General features: G+C 41.3%; 1 protein-coding gene across 1 annotated transcript in view; it reads right to left on the bottom strand.

Moving 5' to 3' along the window:
• The window catches only part of LOC145348933 (NADP-dependent malic enzyme-like), a 166,496-nt gene that overhangs the window by 96,755 nt on the left and 52,160 nt on the right, over positions 1-17,581 (bottom strand). The window contains exon 3 of the mRNA XM_080197027.1: positions 28-161. Coding sequence (XP_080053153.1) covers positions 28-161 — 134 coding nt within the window. The remainder of the gene's footprint in view (positions 1-27; positions 162-17,581) is intronic.

Here is a 17,581-nt window from a genome sequence, read left to right as displayed (position 1 = left end):
TACATATATTTTATAGCAATTACCTACTTGTCAAGGTCATTGGTTTTGGTCTCATAGCTTTTAAGGACACGGAGAACTTGGACATCTTGGGTTAAAAAGCATGGTGGGAGGAGACCATGAATTCCAAGCTGTAGCCGTTCTTCAAGAGTAAACGCCATACCCTGTAAAACAAGACCATCCTCAATACAATTTCACTCTTACAACAATGTATTCTAGCCCAACAAATAAATTACATGTGAGAATATTTGCAATCTGCAGAGACAGTAAGATCGATATTAATGCCCTGACAAGAGAGGGAGAGAGTGTTCAAATTTAAAATTAGGGCAGGGTGACCAGATTTTCCAGGACTGTCTCAGAATTTGCCTCAGTGTCCCGCATAATGGACGTGAGTTTGCAAGGCTACCATCTGCCCCAGACTGCTCCAGATAGCGCATGAGGAAACTGTTTAGAGTCTCCTGATGCCCTTGACTGATCATCACTGATATCTATACATGTGCAATCCAATCTGAATCTACAGATACAGTCAAGAGGGAGCAACAGCTCTGTTGACCAGGATCACTCCCCTCCTGGCTTTGGCAGGTGGACTGGGGAAATCCAAGGGGAATATCCAGGGAGGAAAAAAGGGGTTTGTGGATTACACCAAATTGGGAGGGTGCAGGATTAGTCAATACTGCAGAAGACTACAACAAATCACAAGATTCCAACAGACTTGCAGAATGGACAAATAATTAGCACATTAAGTTCAACACAGAGAAATGTGTCATAGTACAGGTGGGATCCTCCCAGAAAATTCGAAGTGCCAAATTTGTGTAAAATCTGGTGAAAATCCCACTGGTGTTTTCAGCAGGATTTTCAAAATGAATCTCCCACATTCCGTTCATCACAGAGTGCCCTAGCACGAATCACACTATAAATCAGCCTATCCCCACTGGAGATGTCAGCGGCATAGCACAGAGTGGGCCACTATACACGCGCCGATCTGTCAGGCTGAGATCGGCGCATGCGCAGTAGTCTTGAACTTTCAGCCTCCCAATCACAAACCTGCCTCACTGGCCATGTGACACTTCCCCCCAACCATCTGATCGCTGGCCTCCCTGATGTGTCAGGGGGTGAGGCTGGCACTGCCAGGTTAGCAATGCCCAGGGGGCAACCCTCCCTTACCCCTGACCTCCTGAGGGGCCTCCATGGCTCCCCTTCACTCTGACAGGGTCCGGCTACCAGCTTCCTGTTAGTGGGGAGCTGTTGTAAACCCAGCTGGAATGAAACACCGCTGGTGGGGGAGATGGTTATAGGAGAGGCTTGCAGCCCCAGAGACTTCAGTCCCAGGCCCACTAATCAGATGGAAATGCTCATTTAAGTAATTTATTCAGCCAATTTCTGGTGCAGAGCTGACGGCACCTGAAATCCAGCAGCCAGGGACACGCGAAGGCTGAGGCACCCAGCGGGAAGCCCGCGACATGGCAATCACTTATGCCCCCCTGCAGTCTGACCTGAAAAAAAATGAAAGACTTTGATGAAAAGTCGTAAATTGGCAGGAAAAAATCCTTAACAGACATGGAGGCTGGAAGGCAGCGAAGAAATCAACTGATGCAGCTCAAGAAGAACTCCACTACTGCACGTAGATGTTTGTTAACAATCCGAGTTAAAAAGCAGAGGCAAAGACCAAGCACAGATTGAGGAAGGATGGGCAAACCTTAATATAGGCTTTAAGAAAGCTTTTAAACAAGGTGCAATAACCAGACAGCACTGGGAGACAGTTCCCTTTTAAGAGTGTGGCTTCAAACACATGCTGCAGCCCGAGGCCAGAGTCAGCACCATAATGCATGGCAATGGTATGGTGAAAAAATAGACAGAAGGAAAAAATTTTAAATGGCTTATCAAGCAACAGATAAAAGGAAATGAACATTTCCTAACCCAGGAAATATTAAATGTGATTTGATGGAAAATGTTGAGTTAAACTTTTAGGTTGCAACTTCCATATTGCTCCTGTCAATTTTATTTCCATTTTTATTCTTATTCACTGAAGGGACATATTCACATCAAAAAGACTGATCAGATGTTTGATTAGTCCAGGTGGGAGATATAATTTAATTGTGGATTATGAGATTCTTGTTCAGTGTATATCATTTCTCCAAGGGAATGTGGTTAACAGACCATGATCCAGATGCTAATAAGCAATGGATTCCTGTCCTGAACAAAGTGGGGATTATGAACGGATGTAATTACAGATGTAGATTTTGTCAAAAATAATAGGTCTACTTTAAAATATGCAAGCTGGGGAAAAAAGAAAAGGCTGTTCAGTATTTGTGCCAAAACCTCCTCCTGTTTATCAGAATTTTCTCTCCTGGGAAACGAACGATGTTTTGTGAATCCTGAAACTAATTTCTGAAGCGGTTCTTTTTTCCTCTCCATTAGTTCTGACTGAATGTATTTCCTCTTGTTGATGATGGAAACTATGATCAAAGCCTGCCGCAGGACTTGCAGTTTATCACAATCTACGGAACAAATCTTTCTGAAAAATTTCAGAATAGCCACCAAGTTGATTGCCACATTTCGTGTTCTTTTGAACATTTTTCCATGGGAGGGATTTGGAAAAGAAGTTGCCTTACTTGTGTTTTTAAACAGGATTTGGATGAAGGCATCAACTCTTTTTTAAAAAGGCAGGTGTTGGAGACAACAGATAATGAGCTGCTAATGAGCAGTTGTTTCTTCAGACTGAAAATAAGGAATTTACTGGCTTGTCTGGTAACACAGTAAAAAGTCTGACAACACCAGGTTTTAGTCCAACCTATTTATTTGATAATATACTCACAAGCTTTCGAGGGGACTGCCTCTTCATCAGGTGAATGGAGAACTCTCCATTCACCTGACGAAGAGGGTGTCCCTCGAAAGCTTGTGAGTATATTATCAAATAAATAGGTTGGACTAAAACCTGGTGTTGTCAGACTTTTTACTGTGTTTACGCCAGTCCAACGCCGGCATACCCACATCTTGTCTGGTAACAACAGATGAGCACCTCACATTCATCCACTTGGGGAGCATTCAATCTGATTGTTGGCAGGAGTTCTAGCAAACTTTCCCTCGCCGGTGTGAACAATGAGAGATAACATGTCTAACATACAATTTCCATTCTTTCAAAGAAAAAAAGACGAGGTTGACCTAAATGTCCAAAGATGCACAGGTTAGGTGCATTGGGCAGGCCAAACTAAACTGCCACTTAGTGTCCCAAGATGTGTAGGTTAGGGAATTAGCAGGGTAAATGCATGGGGTTATGGGAATGGGATGGAAGGGTGGGCCTGGGTAAGATGCTCTGTCTGAGAGTCCATGCAAACTCGATGGGTCAAATGGCCTCCTTTTACACTGTAGGAATTACATGATTCTGTGATAAACAGACCGGTGCATACTTTTAGTTTACAAATGCAATCTATCCAGTTGCATTAAATCAACATATATTTTCCCATGGCACCCTTGATCCCACGCCTTCTGATTTCAAATTTGTGAAAATGAATTCTAACACAAAACACTTTTTTCCCCTCATTCACTGGATCTCTAAATTATTTTGCTTTGTAATCAGTGTATAAAATGTGTTACCTTAGGGTTAGCCTGGGTCGCAATCCTTCACCTGTTATCAATATCAATACCAGTTTGAAATAGAATGCAAGTGAATCAGCTGAATGACATAAGTTGCAACTTGCATATCTCTCCAATTTATTTTATTTCCATTTTTATTCTCATTGTTGAATAAACACAGTGAAGTCAAAAGAAAATTTGGAACAGAAGAAACCAATACTTCCTACTTCTGGAACTGAAAGATTTCAAGCATTTTTCTCTCTTCAACTGCTGCATTTCTCTACAAATCTTAGTCTTTCAGACTGCAACTTAGCCGGATCTAAATGTTTTCTTGTCTTGCCTTTTAGAATTTCTTCTGCTTTTAGTATTTTATTACATGTTTCTTGCTATCATGTTGCAGTGAAAAAAAAATGGAAAAATGTGGGTTGTCAGAATAAACGATGGTCTAGTTGAGGCCTGCAAGTTATCTTTCTTTGATTTTGGAAAAAAATTAGCTTCTTTCTTGTAGAGTTGTTCAAACTCCCACTCTTCTATTCCATTGTTGCAAAACCTATTTATAGTCAGTGCTCCTCTTACAAAGATACTGCCCAACACAATTTATCATGATTAAACTTGCACACCAATCTAGCTAGCAATACAGATGACCTCAATTATACAGCAACCCATCAATTACAACCTGTCCACGATATTGTGTTTAGCCCGGGACTTTAGGCCAACTTGTCTGGGAGAGTTGAGAGATAAATGGGTAAAGGTGCTAACTGCACGCATTTGCAATAAGAGGCCATGGTGAAGTGAATATATAAGTAGGTAGGTTGGGTTTAGAAAATTGTATTAGGAGATAGATAAGCACTTGTCTTTCAGCTACTCCTGTCCATAAAATTCCTACAGTGCAGAAGGAGGCCCATCAAGTCTGCATCAACCACAATCCCACCCCCATAACCCTCACATATTTACCCTGCTAATCCCGCTGACATTAAGGGGCAATTTAGCATGGCCAATCCACCTAACCCACACATCTTTGGAATGTGGGAGGAAACTGGAGCATCCAAAGGAAACCCATGTAGACACAGGGAGTAAGAGCAAACTCCACACAGACAGTGACCCGAGAGTCTCTGGCGCTGAGGCAGCAGTGCTAACTACTGTGCCACCGCTGTCATTTTGTGCACCATAAAAAGGTGAAGTTCTTCTATTTATACTGCAGATGCTTTTTCATGTATTAGTATGCAAGTCTTGCCCATTTCAGTCCCAAGTATTATTTTAATGATGCAAAGTGTTAATTGCTGCCAGTCATGAAATTTAGTTTCAAAGTGAGATGTCTTGTTTATTTAAGTTTTAAGTGCTGTTGGAGATTTTAACATGTCACTTAATTTATTTTTAAAACATTGTCTTTTTCTCCCTTCCTTCAATCTAATCTCTCTCCTTCTGTCCCTTTCATTATCCGATGTGACATTGAGGTTACTTACTGAGTTGTTCAGACATCCAAAACTTTTATTATTTTAAGTCACCGCTGGAGTGCTTGGCCTCAATAAGTTCAAGAGTATCTGGCTGACAGTCTGATGTCATCGAGAGTAGAAGAGCCTGCTCAAATCTAATGGAGCAAAGTAAGTAGGCGGATTCACCCAGAGTGTTATCCCCACAGCGAAAGCAGTTAGATTCCTGCTGGGAGGGTCAGTGCGATTCACTTTGAAATTCACCCACACTTAGAAATGTTTTTGGAACCTGGGGAGATTCTCACTGAATTTGTTCACACTTTTATTGGACTGGGAAACTAAAGACACTGGTAAGACCGGCTCTTCCAGACAACCATTCACACCCCTCCCCCTCCCCATTCATTGGCATCAGGCTCCTTCCCCTTTAGCAGTGCCAATCCAGCACCACTAAGCTGACACTGCCTTGCCAGTTCCCTGACCACCTGGGAATTTTAATGGTCTCTGAGCTCCCAATAGTGATTCCCACCAAGTTCCTACTGCCAAGGGTCGGAGAATCCCAGGAGCAGGGAAATCCGGTTTAAAATCCGCAAGAGCATACTTTGTTACATTTCAATGGGGAGTAAGGGACTTAGGTAACCTAGAAGGGTTTCACAAGTAAATAAAGGATAGTTATTTTTTATTTGAGCCAAAAGGGGAGGTAATAAGAAAACATGGAAAATTTTTATATTTTGGACAAGCTTGAGTTTGAAGAGGTACTGAGGACAAAGGAATTGGCGGTGAATGGGCAAAAGGAAATACTTAAGAAAAGATGTTGAGCTAAGTTGTGTTGATTGAGTGGGGAAAACACCCTGGGAATCACTCTGTGTTGAGAGATGTTGCAAAATCTGAAGCAGACATCCAGAAACCAGAAAAGTCTTTATTTCAGAAAGCAGTCTTGTTTTGAATTTTCTTTTATTTCCAACACAGTGCAAAAGTGAAAGAGATATGGTGTACCTTTATTAAAATCACAGCAGTTTTTATTTTGGCTAATATTACTGGATTTCTTGTAGTTAAAAATCTATAAGATAGTTTTGCCTGGAAGATGTTTATTTGTGTGTTCTCATCAAGTTTTTTTTGGGGAAATGTTTTGTAACATTGTTTTAACTGTGTAACTTCGATCTTGTGTGGTTAACTTTTCTTTTCTTGTTATTATTCAAACATAACTTTTTAAAATCCCAAGTGTTACTGGAATTCTGTGCACCTGGGGTCAGTAGGTTTTTGCCTTGCTTTCAGAATACAAAAAAAGGGTTATGATCAGTAAGTTTCTCTGTGAAATTTGGCTTGATCAACGTCTGACATCTTCTGCAGTTGTAACGAGACGTATACAGTATGACACCTGAGGTTATGCTAACGCTACAGATACACTGCTGGAGCATTCTATCCAATTTCAGGTGCTACACTTCGAGAAAGGTGTTAAGGCTTCACAGAGTTTGTAAAAGTAATTTACTAGAATGGTTCCAGAACAGAGGATTTGAGACTAGAGAAGCTGGGGTTGTTCTCTGCAGTAGATAAGGCAACAATGAGATTTGATAGACATGCTTAATATTAAAATCACAAAGATTTTAAATGGATTAAACAAAGAGAAACTGCTTCCAGTAACCAATAATTTGATAACCAGAGGACACAGATTTAAACAATTGACAAAAGAACCAGAGGAAACAGGAGAAAAAAATATTTTTGCCGAATGACTGGCTAAAGATTGGAACGCACTGCCTATTACAGATTCAGTAGGGAACTGGATATATATTTATTGGAGAAAAAAAATTGCAAGGATATGGGGAAGAGCTAGGATTTACTCCTGCCTCACAGGGCCAGGGACCCGATTTTGATTTCTGACTTGGGTCACTGTCTGCGGAGTCTGCACGTTTTTCCCATCTCCACGTGGGTTTCCTCCACGTGTTCTGGTTTCCTCCCACTATCGGAAAGAAATGCTGGTTAGCTGCATTGGCCATGCTAAATTCTCCCTCAGCGTACCCGAACAGGCGCCAGAGTGTGGCAACTAGGGGATTTTCACATTGCAGTGTTAATGTAAACCTACTTGTGACTAAAACAAAACTTTAACTTTAGAACTAACTAGACTTCTCTTTAAAAGAACCAAGGAAACCCATGACTAAATGACCTCCTTCTGTGCTCTACTATTCTATGATATGGAAATGCAAATGTTAGGAACATCCAAATCAGTTAGATGCCAAGTTTGAGAACTTTTATACTTAAGATTGATGATGAAGAGGCAAGAGTCAGTGACAGAGGAGTTATGGTTACGGGAGAGGATACAGTTGTAGATTATAAAGATTTATGGGCTGAAGCCAGGCAGCAATAACAAAAAGGCTCTAGTTATCAGTAATTGGGAATATTTTGCATGCCACATTTTATACACGAATTACTGCATTTCAATAAATGAGAATTTATTTTCTGGCATTTATGCTATTTTTAAAGCATAGTCCGGCATAACATCTATAATTCTGTCTGTCAAGAATTGGGACAAAGAACAAGCTAGGATTTGGAAACTTCTGGCAAAATTGAGATTTCCAAGCTAAAATATATTTGGATACTTCGCCAGAGCTCAGACGGGCATAATGACTAGAGAAGATAGCTAAGAGACGACAGAACAAGAGGGATCATTCGGGACAGTAACACAGGCTGATCAATAAGTGAAGTGGAATCTAATTTGTGCAATTTCAAACAGATGCAAGGAAGGATGAGTGGAAGACTGTGGCAATCAGGGAGGAAAGAAAATGGAGAGAGAAGATTCTTATCGTCTTTATATAAAAATAAATTTCCCTTACATGCATGTGGTTAAATTCCAAACCAAAACAAGGATTTAAGTCAAATATAAAAGCAAATTACTGCAGATGCTGGAATCTGAAACAAAAACAGAAAATGCTGGAAAATCTCAGCAGTTCTGACAGCATCTACGGAGGGAGATCAGAGCTAACCTTTTGAGTTTGGGTTACCCTTTGTCCCTGTGCTCTGATGCAGAGTCGTCCAGACTCGAAACTTTGCTAAGGATTTAAACCACTTTTAATTTATTTACGTCCTTGCCTTAGTAGAATATACAAGCAAAGCAAACCTTTTTCTCCATCGGGATGCTGCCTCACAGCGCCAGAGACCCGGGTTTGATTCCCCCTTGGGTCACTGTCTATGCAGAGTCTGCATGTTCTTCTCGTGTCTGCATGGGTTTCCTCTGAGTGCACTGGTTTCTTCCAACAGTCCAAAGATGTGCTGGTTAGGTGCATTGGTCATGCTAAATTCTCCCTCAGTGAACCTGAACAGGCACTGGAGTGTGGCAACTAGGGGATTTTCATAGTAACTTCATTGCAGCGTTAATATAAGCTGACTTGTAACTAATAAATAAATTTTACTTTTACTTTACTTGTCGGCTAAACTTCACTTTTTTTTCTACCAACTTTACACGTTCATCTTTTACTCTCAATATGTTGTCAAGCCCATATGGTCATCTCAAACATTTATCACAAGCACATTCTGAACTTTTCAGAAACTTACAAGTGCTCACAAGTGTCTAGGTATCAATAAATTTCCACTTTTATTCAAATGTCTTGACTATATTACTGTTGAAAATGAGGGATCATAATGCATTATTCCTCAGGGGTACAGCAGTATTTCTTTTTTTTAAAACCCTGTAAATGGAGAAGTTGGGCACAAAATCTTGGAGGGGAGCAATCAGAATTGGTTTATTCACCTCATTCTCATAATTGTGACATGAATAAGTGCAACTTCCTCTTTCTCTTTCTGAAAAGGCGCTGTCTGCACACTCCAGGGGGTAGTAGTAGTTAGGAGAAAGTACGTGTTTAAGGTAATGTCTCCTAAGGCGCAACACCAATCAAAGGAAAATTACAACAATGCATTGCTGGCTGCTGGTTAGTTGTTTTTGGGTATTGGCAGAATAACCAAGTCCCTACAATGGAAGGTGGAGGGTCCCAGATTGAGAGACACTACCCTGGACTCATTTTGCCAAGAGATCAATGCAGGTGGGAGGTCAAAACCAGATGGGAAGCCATGTTTCTTGCAGGAATCAAGAAGCCCTCCAGAGTGACAATGAAAAGTGACTAGAAACAAGTTGCAATGGTAGTCAATGCTTAGAGGGAAACATCTTGCGTCTGGTAGCAGTGCGAGAGAGGTTTAATGAACTCACCCAGCAACACATCCTTACACCCGGGGCACATTCCTGACACACACCTTTGAACTGTACCAACCACACACACACACCTTGCTCTGCTGCCACATATTTCCAGCTATTCAGCTTTCATAGGCATCACACACACACACACACACACAATTAATAACGTCCTGCCCTCTCTCTAGTTGGTCCAACTTTAACTGGAGGTCACTTTCAGCTTTGTGGTCTGCAAGTTCAAAAGTACCATCAGTTTACTAGTACTCCTTGGATTTGTCTCAATTAACCTAAAAGCTACCCAAGTGTAGGTAACACAACTGTACAAATAAGTGGCTCAAATCCAAATGGCCACCAGGAGAGACTCTTCCCGCTCAGAAAGGATAGTAGGACTAGGGGGCACAGCCTCAAGATAAAGGGGGGGCGGTTTAGAACGGAGTTGAGGAGGAACTTCTTCACTCAAAGAGTGGTGAATCTCTGGAATTCTCTGCCCGTTGAAGTGGTGGAGGCTGCCTCGCTAAATATTTTTAAGACGCGGGTTGATGGGTTTTTGATAAGAGAGGGGATTAAGGGTTATGGGGAGAGGGCGGGAATGTGGAACTGAGCCACGACAGAACATAAGAAATAGGAGCAGGAGTAGGCCATCTAGCCCTTCGAGCCTGCCCCGCCATTCAATAAGATCATGGCTGATCTGATCGGATCAGCCATGATCTTATTGAATGGCGGGGCAGGCTTGAAGGGCTAGATGGCCTACTCCTGCTCCTATTTCTTATGTTCTTATCAGGCAGATAAGAGTTCAGTCTTAAAAGATTGAATGTCTTTTGTTCTTAATAAAATGATTTTATTTCTTCAGAAAAGCAACTACTGCTGAAAAAGTATTCTTTTAAGAAAGGGAATTAGTTTAGCATGAGGAGGTAAGCCAACGTTCCACTGGGAAGTTGTACCCTTTGTTCTCCAGAGCCAAAGATCATTGGAAAATTGGTTATACTCAAGAAAAAAATATATACTAGTCATTGACCTTGTATAAATATATCAGCATATGGGCTAAAGATGTGCTTCCTTTCCAGCAAGAGCCAGGCTTGAACCAAGGGCACAGAAAGGGGAGTTGAAAGCAGACAGAGGACTTCTGAAACTGGAATTTAGTGAACGATTGGATTCAGAGCTGAAGTAGGGGGAGGAAATGCAGGGAAATAGATGCAGAAATTAAGTTTCTTTTTACAAAATTAAAGTCAAGCTCATTTTTAACGTAACTGAGTTCTAATTTCAACAGTCACCAGCTAGGTCACCGGCCAGCTGTAATTCAGATCATATGTGGCTGGCGGCGGGGAGGGAGCGGGGAGCTGGCTGGTCAGCTGAAACTAGTTAGTGCCTGCAAGATATTTAAAGACCAAGAGTCAGAGTACAACAGAGTGTGCTGGTAATGGAGTGAGGACTTAACGAGGGATTTGATGGGAATCGAAGTACATTAACCGAGGAACAAAAGCAAAGTGCTCAGTTAGTTATTTACATTTTAATGATTAACTTTACCGTAACTTAAGGGGCCACTGAAGTCAGAAATAAGGAATCAGTAAATAATAGGAAATAATAAAAACCTAAGTAGCAGCTTCAAGTAAACAATATTGACTAAATCAAAGCTGAGGTTCAACAAGGGATGAAAAGGCTGAATAGCTGAACAGAGCAATACAAGTAACTAAGAAATTAAATTAAATCAACATGATTTAGTTTAAAAATAGATAAGTAATAATTGCACATTAACTAAATAAAGGCAGTGTGTCAGGACTGCAAAATAAGATGAAAACATCTTGGAAACATTTGCATCTTAATTCCTCTCTGAGCCAAAATACTTGCAATGACATTACACAAGATACGAGAAAGAAGGGGGGAATTAGTCATTGTAACATTTTCAAAACTTCATGAAATATCTGTGCTGTTTAAATACAATCAAGTAAACATATAAACTTCTTCCAAAGATATGATGAACTGAGTGGTAAGATTACCAAGTCAAACAGATCAAAAGGTTCCAGATTTGATTCTTGTCCTCTTCGGTTAGGTTGACAGGAGGAACATTCTGTTAGTACTTGGTCTATAGAATACACGTTAAACCTTGGCATGGCTTCTGCTCTCAATTGCTATTTAGTGACCTCTACTAGAAGTTGCAGGTCAGGTGAGAATAAGATCAGGTTCAGCAATGATGCTGTTGGACCATTCATCCCTCCCAGGCATCGTCCCGCCTGCTTCCATCACTTTTCCGATAGTCAACAGCTTTTGTGGTCCAGGCTCATCTATAGAGAATGAGCTTTGGATGTAGGATGAGAAAGCTGCTATTACTTGCAGAACGAGACTCCACCAGGGGACATGACCTTTAAAACTGGAGAAAACATGGGGACAACTTTTATTTATTGACTGTCAGGACACATTTCCAGCATCCTCATCCTGGAAACCATTCTCATCTATTTTGAAGGGGTCATTTGTTGAAAACTTAGTATGGAATATTTATGAAGTGACAAGCTAGTGTTTAGGAGTGACAGAAGAGAAGATTCACTGCAGCCCTATCTCCCGACTTCTGGCTGTGCCAAGGAATAAAGCCGGGTTTTCATTCTGTAACACAGAACACTCATGTTTTCCTATTTTTATTCAGAGTGACATCCTTTGATAAATGTCTGCAATGAAAAATCATATTACATACATGGGCCCCAGCACTCCTTCCTGACATACAAATGACTCTTAAATAACTCAAATTATCTGGAGATAATATAAATACACTGCAGAAGCTACACAGGAGAAAAAACAGAAAAAAGTTGCATTTGTATAGTGCTTTTCTGAACTAATGACAATTCAAAGAACAAGAGCCAATTAAGTACTTTTGAAGTACACAATGAAATAGTCAGTTTGTACAGAGCAGTTAAATGACCATATAATTAACAACACTCAAAAATAACTACGAAAAACATACTGAGGAATAAATGTTGATCAGGATGACAGAAGAGCTCTCCTGCTCTTTTAATAATGCTGAGCGATCTTTTATATTCAACTGGGACAGAGAACAGTTTAACATTTCATCCTAAAGACAACATCACTGACAGTGCAGCACTCCTTCAGTACTGCACTCAAGTGTCAGAATATATACTGTGCTCAAATCTCTGGAGTGAGACTTTAACTCACACGTCTTTGACCTTGAGGCACTAGTGCAAGCACTGGGCCAAGGCACCTTTCTAAAATTAACTCCCAAAAAACAGATTATTGTAGCAACAACAATAGTTTAGCACCTAGTTCAATCTTTCTTTTATTCTGCACTGTAAAATTAAATTCAGTTTTCTCACCTTCCCGAGATATAGCAGTCTCTGTCCCAAAGCCTCTGCCACAACCAACGCATTTATCCCATTAATGCCACATTTCCACAGACACGAAAACATTTCCTACCAATCACCATACAATTGGGGCTCTTTCTCTAATGCTCCCAGGGCCCAACATAACTCCACATCTCCCACTATTTCCATCCCAGTGCTTCAGAATCCTCTCAAATACCAAACTACATGATCCCCTGCCCTCCCCTCCACAGCTCTGACATGTATCTCCTACCTATCTGTAACATGCTCCCTGACATCTTTCTATTCATCCAAGTTTTAAAATAAAAGGCATGTCATTAAACTAAAATTTGTAACTAAACAATCCTCAAGACAACTGAATGAAAATATGTACTTGAGTCCAAAAGTATTGAAAATAATGGCTCAGAGCACAGTTTCAACTGATCAATGTTGCAAATACTCAGGAGATTCGGTAACATCTGTGGAGACAGAAACGTTTCAGGTCTGTGATCTTTCATCAGAAAGTCTGATAATTTTCTGATAATATAAAACATCAACTCTCATGGGAAATCTGCAAGTAAAAATAAAATTGGGTGTGGATCCAATCACAGAACCCATATAGAAAGAGGCCATTCCCACTCAGGTTCTATCCTGTAATCCTTCGCATTTATCCTGCTAATTCCCCTGACAGTAGGGTCAATTTGGCATGGCCAATCAACCTAACCCTCACATCTTTGGACTGCGGGAGGAAACTGGAGCTTCTGCAGGAAACCCAAGCAGGCACAGGGAGAATGTGCAAACTCTACACAGTGACCCAAGGCTGGAATTGAACCTGGGACCTTGGCATTGTGAGGCAGCAGTGCTAACCACTGTGCACCCTACTAATGTCCACTTCATAACGCCCAATGTCTCGCATGCTAGTAGGTCAGTGCTATCAACTACAATAACCATTCCTTAATTGGACTATCTAGATAAAATCAGTTGACTGCAAAATATTTTATTGCTGTAGTTATTGTAGCCAACAATTTGATAATGTATTTGATATTGTATTGCATCAGTATTGTATGAACAATTAGGACATCTTAACTGGCTTTTAAATTACTTTAGCTCACACAGTTGGATACATGCAAAGTGATCAAGAGATTGTCATGAACATTATTCTGGGAACTTTTAACTATCTTGCAGCCCAATGGTAGCACTCTTGTCTTCAAGTCAGAAGGTTCTGGGCTCAAATTGCACTCCAGGAACTGGAAGCCAAAATTTAGGCTGATACTTAAATGCAGTATTGGTCCTATTAAGAAATGAGGAGTACTCCCCAGGATCCTGGATAATTTTTATCCCTAATCCAACATCGGACAGTTTATGGGACATTACACATTTCTGTGCATGAGATCTTGCTATTTGCAATTTGGCTGCCACATTTCTTACATGGTGAACACATTTTCAAAAGTATTTCACTGCATAAACTACATATAGGCAAGAAGAAATAAGGGACTAAACAGGTTGTTCAAAATCCACCGAGATCGGGGAACTAGGTGTCTGAAACAAACAGGGTTCCAACAAAACAAAATCCCCAATTGGAAACATTGGACTGGATTTTGCTCTGAGTGGTGGGCAGACAACTACAGTTATTTGTTAAACTTGCCAATATAATTCCTATGCTGAACTTACTGTAAGTTAAAGCTAAAAATGGTGCAGCACCCTCTACAGGGGAGCTGGAATCTGTGTGAACAGAAGCAACTTCTCAACTTGTCTCTCCTCACCGGATCAGACTGAAAATTCAATAATGACCAGTACAAAGTCTAAACCAAAAAGTGTCAATCAGAATATTTAGTTCGATGTCAAGTCAGGTATGGAGGTAAAACAAAGAGAGGGATAGACAGTACTGAAAATGATAAGTTTTTTTAAACTATTTTTTAAATTGCCAATAATTATTGAAGGAATTAGACTCCACACTCGTTAAAAAAAACTTCTAGTGCCAGGGAAGATGTTCTGTGGTATTTTGTGGTATGGTTAAAACTTATCTTACAGTTCCGATAATTCACAACATTTTATGTGATTCAGCACTGAACCCTCAGCAAGTATAACACAGATTCTAGGGCAGCAGAACAATTAGGACAGCTCTCCTTCATTTCCACATTTAACTGTGCTTGTGCAGTCACTGAATGATGCTTTCCAATTTACACTTGTATGATGGTAAGCAGTTCGCCTTACTGCTATAATGTTCCTAAAGGAAAATTTGGCTGTGGAATGGAATCCCATCAAAATCAGCTGAGCCAATCAAATCATTTCGACTACATTTGCTAAAGTATTTTACTGCTCGTGAAGTAAATACCAGGTGAGTGAGGTTGAAGGTTTAGAATTCAATAACTACACTGTAAAAGCTTATAGGGCCAGTTCTGTTAAGATCAGAGAAATAATAATGTTAAGTTCAGGATAATATCAATTGTGTTTTAGACAAAGATCTTAGATCTTTCATTTCATTCCGCATTGGGAAAAAAGATTTGGAGTTTTAAACTAGCTAGTCACACATTAACAAGTCAGCTGTGGAGTTTCCATAGGCATCATTTTTTTATTCTTTCAGGAGATGTAGGTGTAGCTGACAAGGCCAGCATTTGTTGCCTATCCATAACTGCCCTTGATCTGAGTGGCTTAAGAACATAAGAACATAAGAAATAGGAGCAGTAGGCCATCTAGCCCTTCGAGCCTGCCCCGCCATTCAATAAGATCATGGCTGATCTGTCGTGGCTCAGTTCCACTTTCCCGCCCTCTCCCCATAACCCTTAATCCCCTCTCTTATCAAGAACCCATCAACCCGCTTCTTAAAAATATTTAGCGAGGCAGCCTCCACCACTTCAACGGGCAGAGAATTCCAGAGATTCACCACCCTTTGAGTGAAGAAGTTCCTCCTCAACTCCGTTCTAAACCGCCTCCCCTTTATCTTGAGGCTGTGCCCCCTAGTCCTACTGTCTTTTTTGAGCGGGAAGAGTCTCTCCACCTCTATCCTATCCATCCCATTCATCATCTTATACGTCTCAATAAGATCTCCCCTCATTCTTCTAAACTCTAACGAGTACAAGCCTAGTTTATTCAGCCTCTCCTCATAGCTCAATCCCCTCAACTCCGGTATCAGCCTAGTAAACCTCCTCTGCACTCCCTCCAGGGCCAAAATATCCTTGCGCAGGTGCGGCGCCCAAAACTGCACACAGTACTCCAGCTGTGGCCTCACCAATGCCCTATACAGCTGCAGCAAGACCTCCCTACTTTTATATTCAATCCCCCTCGCTATGAAGGCCAGCATCCCATTCGCCTTCCTGACCACCTGCTGCACCTGCAAGCTGGGTTTTTGCGACTCATGCACAAGGACCCCGAGGTCCCTCTGCACCATCGCCTGCTGCAGTTTTTCGCCTCGTAAGTAATAGTCCTTCCTACCATTTTTCCTACCAAAGTGGACCACCTCACACTTGCCAACATTAAATTCCATTTGCCATTTCCTGGCCCATTCGCCCAGCCTATCTAGATCCTTCTGCAGACTCTCCACACCCTCCGCACAATTTGCCGTTCCCCCAATCTTGGTGTCATCAGCAAATTTCGACACCCTGCACTCGGTTCCCTCCTCCAGATCATCTATATAAATGGTAAATAGCTGAGGCCCCAGCACCGACCCCTGGGGCACTCCACTAGTCACCAACCGCCAATCCGAATAGCACCCATTGACCCCCACTCTCTGCCTCCTATTTGACAACCACTCCTCTATCCACGCTAACACCCTACCCCCAACTCCATGTCCCCTGACCTTCTGCAATAACCTCTTGAGGTACCTTGTCAAACGCCTTCTGAAAATCCAGAAAGACCACATCCACCAGCTCTCCTCTATCCACTGCCCTAGACACATCCTCATAGAACTCCAGTAAATTTGTCAGACACGACTTCCCTTTAATGAAACCGTGTTGCGTCTGCCCTATCAAGCAATTCCCTTCAAGATGCCTCGCAATTTCCTCCTTAATGACGGATTCTAACATTTTACCTACCACAGACGTTAAACTAACCGGCCTATAATTCCCCGCCTTTTGCCTGGCACCCTTCTTAAACAACGGCGTAACATTAGCCGTTTTCCAATCTTCCGGCACTTCCCCGGAATCCAGCGACGTCTGGAAAATAACCACCAAGGCATCCACTATAACCTCCGCCATTTCTTTCAGAACCCTCGGATGCATTCCATCCGGTCCTGGCGACTTGTCCACAATCAGCCCCTCCAGTCTGTCGAGCACCACCTCTCTAGTAACAGTAATGTCATTAAGACCCTCCAGTCCTACCACCTTTCCATCGCTAACACCCGGCAAATTATTCACGTCCTCCTCCGTGAAGACAGAAACAAAAAAGTTATTCAAGACCTTAGCCATATCCCCATCCCCTACCACTAGCTCCCCTTTCTCATTCTCTAAAGGACCAACGTTCACCCTAGCCAGCCTCTTCCTTTTTATATATTTATAAAAACTCTTGCTATCCTTTTTTATATTAAGTGCTAGCCCAGCTTCATAGCTTCTCCTACCCTCCTTTATCAACTTCTTTGTCAATGTTTGTTGACATTTAAACCTTTCCCAATCCTCTTCTCGCCCACTGCTCTTAGCTACTCTAAATTCCTCCGCTTTTAATTTAACACTTTCCTTCACCTCCTTCGTTATCCACGGCTTATTACCTCTCCTCCTACTGTCCTTTTTGACCATTAGGCCATTTCACACGGACTGTTCAAGTAATACAAAACAGTTGATATCAAGCATTTTATAGAAACATACACTCGTGTAATCCGACTCAAAACAAATTACCAACACCCCTTCAGTTTTGTGAAAGAAATTTTCAGCAACTGTGCTGGAAGTTGAGAGCTGCAAGATGGTGTGTGTTTCATGTTCACTGCCACTTGTAATTATCATGACAGTGGTTGGGGTAAATTAACCTCTGACATCTCTCCAAGGTAACAAGCAATTAAAATGTTAGTACAAATGAGCAACAACAAAAAGAACGAACAGCTCTATAATGAGGATGCAAATGGACAAATGTGCCTCGGCTACGGTAAAATTTGCACCCCAGCAACATGACTTATTAAA

This window comes from Carcharhinus amblyrhynchos, chromosome 10, assembly GCF_965287045.1.
Source record: "Carcharhinus amblyrhynchos chromosome 10, sCarAmb.v2.hapA, whole genome shotgun sequence".
Lineage (NCBI taxonomy): Eukaryota > Metazoa > Chordata > Chondrichthyes > Carcharhiniformes > Carcharhinidae > Carcharhinus > Carcharhinus amblyrhynchos.
The sequence above is the reverse complement of the archived record's forward strand: the minus strand, read 5'-3'. Positions and strand labels throughout refer to the sequence as shown.